This window comes from Ranitomeya imitator, chromosome 3, assembly GCF_032444005.1.
Source record: "Ranitomeya imitator isolate aRanImi1 chromosome 3, aRanImi1.pri, whole genome shotgun sequence".
NCBI lineage: Eukaryota > Metazoa > Chordata > Amphibia > Anura > Dendrobatidae > Ranitomeya > Ranitomeya imitator.
The window spans coordinates 435,297,680-435,312,102 of record NC_091284.1 but is presented as its reverse complement, the minus strand read 5'-3'; the positions used below and the strand labels follow the sequence as shown (position 1 = coordinate 435,312,102).

At 39.2% G+C, this 14,423-nt stretch overlaps 1 protein-coding gene across 2 annotated transcripts in view; it reads left to right on the top strand.

The window, feature by feature from the left end:
* The first annotated feature begins 2,531 nt into the window (after positions 1–2,531).
* LOC138670195 (uroplakin-3b-like protein 1) overlaps positions 2,532–14,423 on the top strand; it is a 59,879-nt gene continuing 47,987 nt past the window's right edge. Inside the window, exons 1-2 of one of the 2 annotated variants that reach the window (XM_069757313.1) lie at positions 2,550–2,708; positions 13,043–13,186. In XM_069757313.1, the coding sequence (XP_069613414.1) occupies positions 2,651–2,708; positions 13,043–13,186 (202 nt within the window). In that variant the 5' untranslated portion in view covers positions 2,550–2,650. Of the gene's footprint in view, positions 2,709–13,042; positions 13,187–14,423 lie in introns of both variants that reach the window. The other variant, XM_069757312.1, reaches the window with a different exon arrangement.

Sequence of the window (14,423 nt, the reverse complement as noted above, 5' to 3'; positions counted from 1 at the left end):
TTCACCACTCTAACGGTTACTGGTTTGGCAAGCATAACCAGAGGTATTGCGTGGCGCAGAGCAAAAGCAGAAGACATAAAATTTCCTTCTGCTCCTGAATCCACACAAAGCTCTACTGTAAGAGTGGATGTGCCTAACAGGATTGTCCCTTTAAAGGACAATTTGGAGGAAAATGCCGCTGTGTCCAGTGAACCCCACTGTGGCTGATGCAGAATGGGACACCGCAGCAGACACGGATCGAGATTCCTCCTGTGCAGCAGAGGAAACTCGACTCCTAACAATACCCTCCATGTCTTTAGTCAGATATGGTGATTTGTATTTTCTGTGGTGGATATTTTCTAGTGTTTTAATACTGACCGCATAGTACTCTGTCCTATTCTTTCTTTTTAGCTAGAATGGCCTCCTATGCTAAATCCTGATTTCATGTATGCGTATGTTATTTCCCTCTCCTCTCACAGTCAATATTTGTGGGGGGCTGTCTATCCTTTGGGGATTTTCTCTGAGGCAAGATAGTTTTCCCGTTTCTGTCTTTAGGGGAAGTTAGTTCTTAGGCTGTGTCGAGGGGTCTAGGGAGTGTTAGGTACCCCCACGGCTACTTCTAGTTGCCCTGCTAGGTTCAGGGTTTGTGGTCAGTACAGGTACCACCTTCTCCAGAGTACGTCTCATGCTGCTCATAGGCCACCAGATCATAACAGTAAAAGGGCTCATTTCTACCTCCAAAGCAGGTGGAATTGTGCTTTATGATGAGTTAACTTACTGCAAAGGGCCCATCTACTGTTCTTGCACAGGGGACCTCTTCTGTCTGTGTCTGCTAATACAGCAACACATCTCAAAAAAGTTGGGGCAGTGTTAATAAAAAGATGGAAAAGTAAGTGGTAATTGAAAATACTTGGATGGTCAATTTTCACCTAAGTCACATGACTGCGTATAAAAAAGTATGTTAGAGAGGCAGAGTCTCTCAGAAGGAATGATGGTCAGAGGTTAACCGGTCTGTGAACAAGTGCATTTAAAAATTGTGGAACAATTTCAGAAAAAAATGTTCCTCAGTGTAAAATTACAAAGACTTTGAATATCCCACCTTCTACAGAACATATCATCAAAAGTTACAGAAATTCTGCAAAAATCCATGAGCACAGAGGACAAAGGTCAATATTGTATGTTCATGAGCTATGCGCAGATTAATTGACCACTGACGCCATGTCCTGCAGACTCAACATGAGGGGGACCATCCAGTTTAATATCAGCGCAAAATTCAAAAACCTGCATATCTGATGGCATGGGGTTATATTATTGTCCATGGCATGTGCAGCTTACACATTATATAAAGGTTATAGAACAACTTATGCTCCCATCCCAATGTCAATTCAATGGAAGGCCTTGTATATTTCAGCCGAACAATGCTAAACCACATACTGCATCCATCACAACACCTTGACTCTACAGAAGAAGAGTTCACGTGGCCTTCCTATATATTGACCTTGCACCAATAGAAAAGATATAATGCACTATGAAAATGAAAAATCCAACAGAGAAGACCCAGGACTGTCGAACAGCAAGAATCATACATCAGATAAGAATAGGGCAACAATCCTCCAAAAGTCAAGCAATTGGTCTCCTCACATCCCAGATGTTACAGACCAATTATTAAAACAAGATGGGATACCACACAATGGCAGACATGGCCCTGGTCCGACTTTTTGGAGACGTGTTGGTTCCATCAGTTTCTAAATTAGTAAATGGTTTTCAAATAAAAACGAAAAATATCTAATTTCACCTTCTGATATGTGCTTTGTGTTCTGTTCTGAACAAAATATGGCTATAAAATATTTCCAGATCATTGCATTCTTGTTTTCTTTACATTTTACACAGCGTCCTAACTTTTTTAGAATTGCGGTTGTACAAGAAGGATACTAACTAACAATCTTAAAAAGCATTTAGTCGGTCATATAAATAAAGAAAAATCACAACGTAAAAGAAAATGTGGTTACGTGTGTTTTTGTGTACGTGTACAAGACATACATATATTTCTATCAGGAAATGTTTGTATGTATAACTATAGACATGTGTATAAATACTTATATATGTAGACATACAATTCATACTCATACCATTGCCAGATATTGTGTTTCATTAACTACTTTACCTCCAGTTAGGGTTTGTCTAGCTAAAAATACCTCAGGAACTTACGCAAAACATGAAAAACCCTACATTCTTACCACACCTAGCATGATATTTACTCTTGTGCACTCTTGGAAATCTGGGTCACTGCGCCAATGGTATCACATAATATATCTTGAATGCTTCATCAGAACTTTCATTAGCAGTAGTTGATAAACATTAGTTCTCATAATTCTCTTTTTTGGAAATGAAAGAATCCCTTAAAAATTATATTTTTCACTAAATAACCTCCTATTACGTTTTATTATTTGTACACTAAAACAAGTCTGACGTGTCTGTCCGCTATTCTTCTCTTCATTATGTCAGGAATGCAGGAACCATTATATGCTAGGGACCATTATTTCCCCAGGGGAGACACCAACCCTTCATAGAAATAGTCTTAAAAGTTCAGAATCGTCCGGAGCCAGACAAACAAGTACTACGTAGACTGTACTTACCCTACTGTACTAAAATTGTAATACATTATTCAATCATGGATCTGCTCCTAAAACTGGGGCTCCTGCTTCTGGGGGTCACGGCAACATTAGCAGGTAAAGAAGTTTATCTCTTCTCACTCTTTACTATTTCCTTGAGCTGATTTTTTTCAAGAGTATGTAGCACCTTTTGTATAGAGGAAATGTGTTCGGGCAATTTTCCCACGTTAAATATTCTCAAAGTGATATTTATTGTTGCCATTTATGTTTTTCAAAGATTTATCACTAATTATTCATTCACTATTTTGATAAACACATTAAATGTAACATTTTCATTGTTGTAGTTAACAATTAGCAAGTAGTTATATTTGCTTCGCACTATATATAAGGGTATCCTCAGAAATAAACAGAAACTGTTTACTTAAGATTTATTCAGACTTTTTGTCATTTTTAACAATTTGTCATACATGAAAAGATATTCCAACATATCTAATCTTAGCGACTTAATTGCTACATATATTTCACGCATGACAAAAAGTATGGCAAATGAAGAATGAAGAACTCAGTATAATAAACTTTACTTGTAGACACAAAAGAGAATGGTAAAACCAAAAACACTCAGTTTGAAAAAATGTTTGCAGTAATCCGCAAGTGCTAGTAAAAGATGTAAAGAACAGGGTATTTGGTTGATACGTTTTTTGCAAAAAATGTATACTAAGCTGCTCTACCAATCTTCACGGTATACCCATATCAGAGCAGTCCTAACTAATGTATGCAATCCCTATCTGATGTATTTAAAAACCTGATCATCTGTATATTACCTGTGTGAACAGGGTTCAGAGAGGAAAAATCCATGTGTGCATACAGGACAGAACAGCTTTTGTGCAGCTAGCCCAAGAGGAGTGGTGGAACTCCCCAGTCTTGTAGACACAAGAGAACAATCATGGAAACAGGAACACATGGGCTACTTGCACAGTGAACAAGTCTGTAAGAACATGTTCACACACCACCAAGAAACCTGAAGACACAAAAGAGAATGGTAAAACCAAAAACACTCAGTTTGAAAAAATGTTTGCAGTAATCCGCAAGTGCTAGTAAAAGATGTAAAGAACAGGGTATTTGGTTGATACGTTTTTTGCAAAAAATGTATACTAAGCTGCTCTACCAATCTTCACGGTATACCCATATCAGAGCAGTCCTAACTAATGTATGCAATCCCTATCTGATGTATTTAAAAACCTGATCATCTGTATATTACCTGTGTGAACAGGGTTCAGAGAGGAAAAATCCATGTGTGCATACAGGACAGAACAGCTTTTGTGCAGCTAGCCCAAGAGGAGTGGTGGAACTCCCCAGTCTTGTAGACACAAGAGAACAATCATGGAAACAGGAACACATGGGCTACTTGCACAGTGAACAAGTCTGTAAGAACATCTTCACACACCACCAAGAAACCTGAAGACACAAAAGAGAATGGTAAAACCAAAAACACTCAGTTTGAAAAAATGTTTGCAGTAATCCGCAAGTGCTAGTAAAAGATGTAAAGAACAGGGTATTTGGTTGATACGTTTTTTGCAAAAAATGTATACTAAGCTGCTCTACCAATCTTCACGGTATACCCATATCAGAGCAGTCCTAACTAATGTATGCAATCCCTATCTGATGTATTTAAAAACCTGATCATCTGTATATTACCTGTGTGAACAGGGTTCAGAGAGGAAAAATCCATGTGTGCATACAGGACAGAACAGCTTTTGTGCAGCTAGCCCAAGAGGAGTGGTGGAACTCCCCAGTCTTGTAGACACAAGAGAACAATCATGGAAACAGGAACACATGGGCTACTTGCACAGTGAACAAGTCTGTAAGAACATGTTCACACACCACCAAGAAACCTGAAGACACAAAAGAGAATGGTAAAACCAAAAACACTCAGTTTGAAAAAATGTTTGCAGTAATCCGCAAGTGCTAGTAAAAGATGTAAAGAACAGGGTATTTGGTTGATACGTTTTTTGCAAAAAATGTATACTAAGCTGCTCTACCAATCTTCACGGTATACCCATATCAGAGCAGTCCTAACTAATGTATGCAATCCCTATCTGATGTATTTAAAAACCTGATCATCTGTATATTACCTGTGTGAACAGGGTTCAGAGAGGAAAAATCCATGTGTGCATACAGGACAGAACAGCTTTTGTGCAGCTAGCCCAAGAGGAGTGGTGGAACTCCCCAGTCTTGTAGACACAAGAGAACAATCATGGAAACAGGAACACATGGGCTACTTGCACAGTGAACAAGTCTGTAAGAACATGTTCACACACCACCAAGAAACCTGAAGACACAAAAGAGAATGGTAAAACCAAAAACACTCAGTTTGAAAAAATGTTTGCAGTAATCCGCAAGTGCTAGTAAAAGATGTAAAGAACAGGGTATTTGGTTGATACGTTTTTTGCAAAAAATGTATACTAAGCTGCTCTACCAATCTTCACGGTATACCCATATCAGAGCAGTCCTAACTAATGTATGCAATCCCTATCTGATGTATTTAAAAACCTGATCATCTGTATATTACCTGTGTGAACAGGGTTCAGAGAGGAAAAATCCATGTGTGCATACAGGACAGAACAGCTTTTGTGCAGCTAGCCCAAGAGGAGTGTAATGCATACATTAGTTAGGACTGCTCTGATATGGGTATACCGTGAAGATTGGTAGAGCAGCTTAGTATACATTTTTTGCAAAAAACGTATCAACCAAATACCCTGTTCTTTACATCTTTTACTAGCACTTGCGGATTACTGCAAACATTTTTTCAAACTGAGTGTTTTTGGTTTTACCATTCTCTTTTGTGTCTTCAGGTTTCTTGGTGGTGTGTGAACATGTTCTTTCAGACTTGTTCACTGTGCAAGTAGCCCATGTGTTCCTGCAAAAAATGTATACTAAGCTGCTCTACCAATCTTCACGGTATACCCATATCAGAGCAGTCCTAACTAATGTATGCAATCCCTATCTGATGTATTTAAAAACCTGATCATCTGTATATTACCTGTGTGAACAGGGTTCAGAGAGGAAAAATCCATGTGTGCATACAGGACAGAACAGCTTTTGTGCAGCTAGCCCAAGAGGAGTGGTGGAACTCCTCCACCACTCCTCTTGGGCTAGCTGCACAAAAGCTGTTCTGTCCTGTATGCACACATGGATTTTTCCTCTCTGAACCCTGTTCACACAGGTAATATACAGATGATCAGGTTTTTAAATACATCAGATAGGGATTGCATACATTAGTTAGGACTGCTCTGATATGGGTATACCGTGAAGATTGGTAGAGCAGCTTAGTATACATTTTTTGCAAAAAACGTATCAACCAAATACCCTGTTCTTTACATCTTTTACTAGCACTTGCGGATTACTGCAAACATTTTTTCAAACTGAGTGTTTTTGGTTTTACCATTCTCTTTTGTGTCTTCAGGTTTCTTGGTGGTGTGTGAACATGTTCTTACAGACTTGTTCACTGTGCAAGTAGCCCATGTGTTCCTGTTTCCATGATTGTTCTCTTGTGTCTACAAGACTGGGGAGTTCCACCACTCCTCTTGGGCTAGCTGCACAAAAGCTGTTCTGTCCTGTATGCACACATGGATTTTTCCTCTCTGAACCCTGTTCACACAGGTAATATACAGATGATCAGGTTTTTAAATACATCAGATAGGGATTGCATACATTAGTTAGGACTGCTCTGATATGGGTATACCGTGAAGATTGGTAGAGCAGCTTAGTATACATTTTTTGCAAAAAACGTATCAACCAAATACCCTGTTCTTTACATCTTTTACTAGCACTTGCGGATTACTGCAAACATTTTTTCAAACTGAGTGTTTTTGGTTTTACCATTCTCTTTTGTGTCTTCAGGTTTCTTGGTGGTGTGTGAAGATGTTCTTACAGACTTGTTCACTGTGCAAGTAGCCCATGTGTTCCTGTTTCCATGATTGTTCTCTTGTGTCTACAAGACTGGGGAGTTCCACCACTCCTCTTGGGCTAGCTGCACAAAAGCTGTTCTGTCCTGTATGCACACATGGATTTTTCCTCTCTGAACCCTGTTCACACAGGTAATATACAGATGATCAGGTTTTTAAATACATCAGATAGGGATTGCATACATTAGTTAGGACTGCTCTGATATGGGTATACCGTGAAGATTGGTAGAGCAGCTTAGTATACATTTTTTGCAAAAAACGTATCAACCAAATACCCTGTTCTTTACATCTTTTACTAGCACTTGCGGATTACTGCAAACATTTTTTCAAACTGAGTGTTTTTGGTTTTACCATTCTCTTTTGTGTCTTCAGGTTTCTTGGTGGTGTGTGAACATGTTCTTACAGACTTGTTCACTGTGCAAGTAGCCCATGTGTTCCTGTTTCCTAAACTTTACTTGTGCAACCCAAGAAAAGATTTTTCATTCTCACAATTGTTTTTCCAAAAATTAGCAATTTGCATGTCACTAGGCTATATAGTAGAAAGTCTAAATAAGTTTGTCTAAGACCATGTGGAACAAAATATATTTTGATCCATTTATAATAAGGTTATAATGCAGAATAGAGAATTTGTCTGTTTTGTTTCTATTACAAGAGGTAATACTGACAAACAGTGCATTTTATTTTACCGAATGTAAATTGAAAGGCTGAAAGAAGTTGAAATGAACTGTTTAATGCTAAATTGAAGTGGTATCTAAAAACATTTATAGATCATATAATAATATTATAAACAGAAATACTGTATATTAGACTTGGTTATCTTGGGGCTCCTTTATAGCTATGACCAGAGCGAAGGACTAACCAGGATTTTGAGTATTAGCTTAAGGCTACTTTCACACTGGCGTTTTTTGCCAGACGTCACAATGCGTCGTTTATGGCAAAAAGGCATCCTGCAAAGTTGTTTGCAGGATGCGTTTTTGCCCCATAGATTAACATTAGCGACGCATTGCGACGCTTTGCCACACGTCGCAACCGTCGTGCGACGGTTGCGCCGTGTTGTGGCGGACCGCCGGGAGCAAAAAATGTTACATGTAACGTTTTTTGCTCCTGACGGACCGCTTTTTCCGACCGCGCATGCGCGGCCGGAACTCCGCCCCCACCTCCCCGCACCTCACAATGGGGCAGCGGATGCGGCGGAGAAATGCATCCGCTGCACCCGTTGTGCAGTGCGTCAAATGCTAGCGTCGGAATCTCTGCCCGACGCATTGCGACGGGGAGATTCCGACGCTAGTGTGAAAGTAGCCTAAAGAGTAACCGTAGTTTTATTATTGATTTCATGAAAATGAGACACTTTGTAACATGTCTTATCAGAGAAATCTGCTGCTTCTTCTGGATTGACCTTTCCCTATCACAATTCAAGAGTAAAACTGTAAAATCTGTATTCAGCTTTCGAGACTACACAGGTCTCTTCATCAGGCAAAGACTAAAACAAATTCTGAAGAATCACATATTCACTGTTTAAATTGTCTTAACTTGTACTGAATTTATTGTCTGTACATGTCCCCGCTTATTGTAAAGTGCTGCGGAATTTGTTGGCGCTATATAAATAAAAATTATTATTATTATTATTTATGCACAACATAGTATAGAAAAAAAAAGGGGAAAAAAAAACATGGATAAGCCAGGTGACATGAAGCAGAATTACCATGGGTGATAAACAGTTACATCCATAAATATTGGGCCAATTCTTAGATAAGGATTGTTTTATTGTCCTGTGATTAGGGTCTCTGTTGTAATGACCCTTCATGGTCTGAGGGACAAGTTCCTTAGTTGATGTAAAAAGACATAAATCCGTGTGACACATTCATTCCTGCATTTAGAGCGTCAAAGGTCGTCATCAGTTTATATTCCCAGATTCTTCTGTCTCTCTGGGATTTGAAATTCCCCTTTAGCAGAAGTAATTTCATGTCCATAATGCTATGATTTGGGAGACAAAAATGTATTGCCACAAGTAGATCCATTCTTTTTTCTCTTATTGTATGGCGATGGGAGTTCATCCTTGTTCTCAGTTTCTGCCCTGTCTCCCCCACATACAGACCCCCAGTTGGACATTTAGTACAAATAATTAGGTTAGTCTTTGCCTGATGAAGAGACCTGTGTAGTCTCGAAAGCTTGCAATTTATTACCATCTTTTCAGTTGGCCATTAAAAGGTATCAACCACTGAGGACTCTCAATTCTAAATATTTTTCTATCTACTGGCTAACACGGTACCAAGATATATTTCTTTCCTGTATTGAGATAGGAGATGACAGTTACTACTGATAAGATTTTATGAAGAGAGGAGAACTGAAGGCAGATGTAGACTTCCTGCTGTACGTTCTCCCAAATCATCAGTTATACTTTAATTTAAATCAAATGGTAAAAAAGTTGAACTTTCATTGCAGGAGAACGTGCACCAGAATGTGTCCCTCAGCCACCCCCTTCCCTCTCCATATAATCTTATAAGAACCATCTGTCATCTCCTATCTCAGTAATGTGAAAGTCTGCCTTCACTGAATACAGATTTTACCCATGTACTGAGAGTGAAAGATCAGTCGAAGAAGACAAGAAGGCAGATTATTTTCTAAGATATACTGTATCATGCCCCTGGAAGAAGCCAGCGTCGGGGTGGGGAGACACCACCATGAATCTTTAAGGTGAATTAGGCTCTTTATTTGTCTTATGTCTTAAAATATATGTATCCTTCCACACTGTTGGAAATGCAGCATTTAGGCTATTTGGCTACATAGGACTGATGTCATTGTATGTTGCGTGATGTATACAGAGCACCTGATAACTTTTTTTGCTTAGCATTGAATCTCCTAGCGAGAAATGTTTTCATGGCAATCCGTTTATTGGTACAGTATTTACTTTAGAGGGAGAACCATCAGATTGGATTCTATGGATTGTTTTCTTTGATATGCACTAGTGGTCATTAAGGATATATCCTTCACTGTTGTAATCATAGGGCCAATATTTTAGGGCCCCATTATGATCAATATTGTTTAATATCTTGTGTTATATATCATACTGTAATTACATTAGCAGCACAGTGCACTTTATATCGAATGGATATCAAGTTTATTTACATCTTGTCAGAACAGATCATTAATTCATTATAACCCCAGTTGATTTCTTTTTTCACCTTTTTGTAATTACTTTATTAGGGTTAGGGCTAGGGTTAGGGCTAGGGTTACGGTTGCGGCTAGGATTAAGGCTACAGTTAGGGTTGGGGCTAAAGTTAGGGTTAGGATTGGGGCTAAAGTTAGGGTTAGGGTTTGGATTACATTTACGTTTGGGAATAATGTTGCGATTAGGGTTAGGGGTGTGTCAGGGTTAGGGGTGTGGTTAGGGTTACCGTTGGGATTAGGGTTAGGGGTGTGTTTGGATTAGGGTTTCTGTTATAATTGGGGGGTTTCCACAGTTTAGTCACATCAGGAGCTCTCCAAACGCGATATGGCGTCCAATCTCAATTCCAGCCAATTCTGCGTTGAAAAAGTAAAACAGTTCTCTTTCCCTTCCGAGCTCTCCCGTGTGCCCAAACAGGGGTTTACCCCAACATATGGGGTATCAGCGTACTCAGGACAAATTGGACAACAACTTTTGGTGTCCAATTTCTCCTGTTACCCTTGGGAAAATACAAAACTGGGGGCTAAAATATAATTTTTGTGGAAAAAAAAATATTTTTTACTTGCACGGCTCTGCGTTATAAACTGTAGTGAAACACTTGGGGGTTCAAAGCTCTCACAACACATCTAGATGAGTTCCTTAGGGAGTCTACTTTCCAAAATGGTGTCATTTGTGGGGAGTTTCTACTGTTTAGGTACATTAAGGTCTCTGCAAACGCAATGTGATGCCTGCAGACCATTCCATCTAAGTCTGCATTCCAAATGGTGCTCCTTCCCTTCCGAGCCCTCCCATGCACCCAAACGGTGATTCCCCCCACATATGGGGTATCAGCGTACTCAGGACAAATTGGACAACAACTTTTGGGGTCCAATTTCTCCTGCTACCCTCGGGAAAATACAAAATTGGGGGCTAAAAAATAATTTTTGTGGGAAAAAATATTTGTTTTATTTTTACGGCTCTGCATTATAAACTTCTGTGAAGCCCTTGGTGGGTCAAAGTGCTCACCACACATCTAGATAAGTTCCTTAGGGGGTCTACTTTCCAAAATGGTGTCACTTGTGGGGGGTTTCAATGTTAGGCACATCAGTGGCTCTCCAAATGCAACATGGCGTCCCATTTCAATTCCTGTCAATTCTGCATTGAAAAGTCAAACGGTGCTCCTTACCTTCCGAGCTCTCCCATGCACCCAAACAGTGCTTTACCCCCACATATGGGGTATCAGCGTACTCAGGACAAGTTGTACAACAACTTTTGTGGTCCAATTTCTTCTCTTACCCTTGGGAAAATAAAAAAATTGGGGGTGAAAAGATAATTTTCGCTTCCGAGCTCTGTCATGCGCCCAAACAGTGGTTTACCCCCACATATGGGGTATCAGCGTACTCAGGACAAATTGTACAACAACTTTTGTGGTCCATTTTCTCCTGCTACCCTTGGTAAAATAAAACAAATTGGAGCTGAAATAAATTTTTTTGTGAAAAAAAGTTAAATGTTCATTTTTATTTAAACATTCCAAAAATTCCTGTGAAACACCTGAAGGGTTAATAAACTTCTTGAATGTGGTTTTGAGCACCTTGAGGGGTGCAGTTTTTAGAATGGTGTCACACTTGGGTATTTTCTATCATATAGACCCCTCAAAATGACTTCAAATGAGATGTGGTCCCTAAAAAAAAATGGTGTTGTAAAAATGAGAAATTGCTGGTCAACTTTTAACCCTTATAACTCCCTAACAAAAAAAAATTTCGGTTCCAAAATTGTGCTGATGTAAAGTAGACATTTGGGAAATGTTACTTATTAAGTATTTTGTGTGACATATCTCTGTGATTTAATTGCATAAAAATTCAAGGTTGGAAAATTCCGAAATTTTCAAAATTTTTGCCAAATTTCCATTTTTTTCACAAATAAACGCAGGTAATATCAAAGAGATTTTACAACTATCATAAAGTACAATATGTCACAAGAAATCAATGTCAGAATCACTGGGATCCATTGAAGCGTTCCAGAGTTATAACCTCATAAAGGGACAGTGGTCAGAATTGTAAAAATTGGCCTGGTCATTAACGTGCAAACCACCCTTAGGGGTAAAGGGATTAAAGATATTATTAGCATTTACCCTTAAGGTGATAATTAGTGGTTTGGCAGCGTCTCCTTCTTTGGGACACTCTGCTTCTTTAATTTTTTGTTTATGTATTCGTTTTTTAATTATTTTGATATAAAACCATATTTTTTTTATCTTCTATGGATCTCTTCTTTACCCTGGACATATTTGCACCAGGGTTCTAGATATTTTTTTTATCACAAAGTTGCATATTTTCATGCATACTATTCATTTATGAAATAATAATTGAGAAATTAGTTACTGTCTTACACGGATAGAGTTGTCTACCACTAAATTTTATGCGGCATTTAACATGTCAGTTCCCTGCCCACCACAGAAGTGATGAGCCGTATGGGCATCCTCTTCTTACCTCAGCATCCCTCATATTTCCAGGATTAGAACTGAAAGACATTGGGTATGGCAGCGTGAGCAACCTCTTCTAACCTCAGCACTTATAGGTATCTGTGGCATTAGAACAGAAAGACGTGGTGAACAGCAGATTGAGCAGCCTCTTCTTACATCATCACCCCTGGTATCTCCAATATTAGAAGAGTAAGACAGGGTGGACAGCAGAGTGAGCAGCTGCATCTTACCTTAGCACTCCTGGTATCTCCAGTATTAGAACAGAAGGACAAGGTGGACAGCAGAGTTAGCAGCCTCTTCTTACCTCAGCTGTCCTGGCATCTATAGTATTAGATCAGAAAAAGAGGGTGGATAATAGAGTGAGCAGCCTCTTCTTACTTCAGCATCCACAATATTTTTAGTATTAGAATTGAAAGACATTCAAGACATTCGCAGTCTGAGCAACCTCTTCTAACCTCAGCACTTCTAGGTATCTATCATATTAGATTAGAAAGACAGGATAAACAGCAGTGTGAGCAGCTTCTTCTTACCTCAGCACTCCTGGTATCTACAGTACTAGATCAGAAAAAGAGGGTGGATAGTAGAGTGAGTAGCATCGTCTTACCTCAGCATTCCTGATATTTACAGTATGAGAAGTGATATGCTCGGATAAGGTGTTATTTGTTAACAAACAGGCAATCCCTGCATGTGTTATGGTTGTCAAACAGCCGTGAGACATGCAGGCGCGCTGACTCAAATAACACTTTATCCGAGCACGTTCGCTCATCACTACACCACAGGCATCCCTGTACTTTTGTGAGCCTATCTGCACATAAATACTACAAATTAAATACTATTAATTAATTCTTCTGTCCTTTTTCAGAGGTTCGATATTATGTTCCTCAAGTTACAACCAAGCCACTTTTAGGAAGACTGACAAATAACAGTTTTGCACTTGATCAACCACAGTGCATTTTTAACCTGTATAACACAACTGATGTGTGGTTGGTTGTTGCACTGAATAGCGGTAAGTGAATATATTATTAAACCATATCACTAAAGAGACTATATTTTTTTTATAAAAAAAGGGGCCACACTGCTCCTGCGAGAGCTTTGAACGTCTCATTGTTTTTACTGCTAACAACACAAGAAATCCTTACAGTGAAAGACACAAGGATGGAATGCGTAATACAGCCACTACCAAAAGTATAGCAATGGGATGTACAAAGAAGTGTAAATAATGAAAGGAATAGGTTTTGCAGGAATGCAAACATCTGATAACCTGCCTTAAACAGGCTCTTCAGGAATAGAAAAAATAGATACGTAAATCAAAGAAATGTAATTATAAATGAAAACCTCAATATGTTTGATTAACAAATGACACTTGTTTTGTATAGGGAAGCTGCCTCTTCTACCTCACCACTTTCTTTCATTAGCTGTGCTCCTAGATTATATTCTAATCTATCACTGGAGATACCAAGGGTGCAGAGGTATCAAGATGCTGCTTACACCGCTGTTCACTCTATCTGATCTAATTTTGAAGATACCAGGGGTGCTGAGGCAAGAATAAACTGCTCACACTGCTGTCCATCCATCCATGGTAGACAGCAGTGTGAGCAGCCACTGCTTTCCTCAGCATCCCTAGTATTTCCAACATTAGAACATAAAGACAGGGTGGACAGCCGTATGGGCATCCTCTTCTTACCTCAGTATCCCTAATATTTCCAGGATTAGAACTGAAAGACATTGAGTATGGCAGCATGAGCAACCTCTTCTAACCTCAGCACTTATAGGTATCTGTGGTATTAGAACAGAAAGACGTGGTGAACAGCAGAGTGAGCAGCCTCTTCTTACCTCATCACCCCTGGTATCTCCAGTATTAGAACAGAAAGACAAGGTGGACAGCAGAGTGAGCAGCCTCTTCTTACCTCAGCTGTCCTGGCATCTATAGTATTAGATCAGAAAAAGAGGGTGGATAATAGACTGAGCAGCCTCTTCTTACTTCAGCATCCACAATATTTTTAGTATTAGAATTGAAAGACATTGAGAACGGCAGTCTGAGCAACCTTTCTAACCTCAGCACTTCTAGGTATCTATCATATTAGGTTAGAAAGACAGGTTAAACAGCAGTGTGAGCAGCTTCTTCTTACCTCAGCACTCCAGGTATCTACAGTACTAGATCAGAAAAACAGGGTGGAAAGTAGAGTGAGTAGCATCGTCTTACCTCAGCATTCCTGATATTTACAGTATGAGAACTGAAAGAC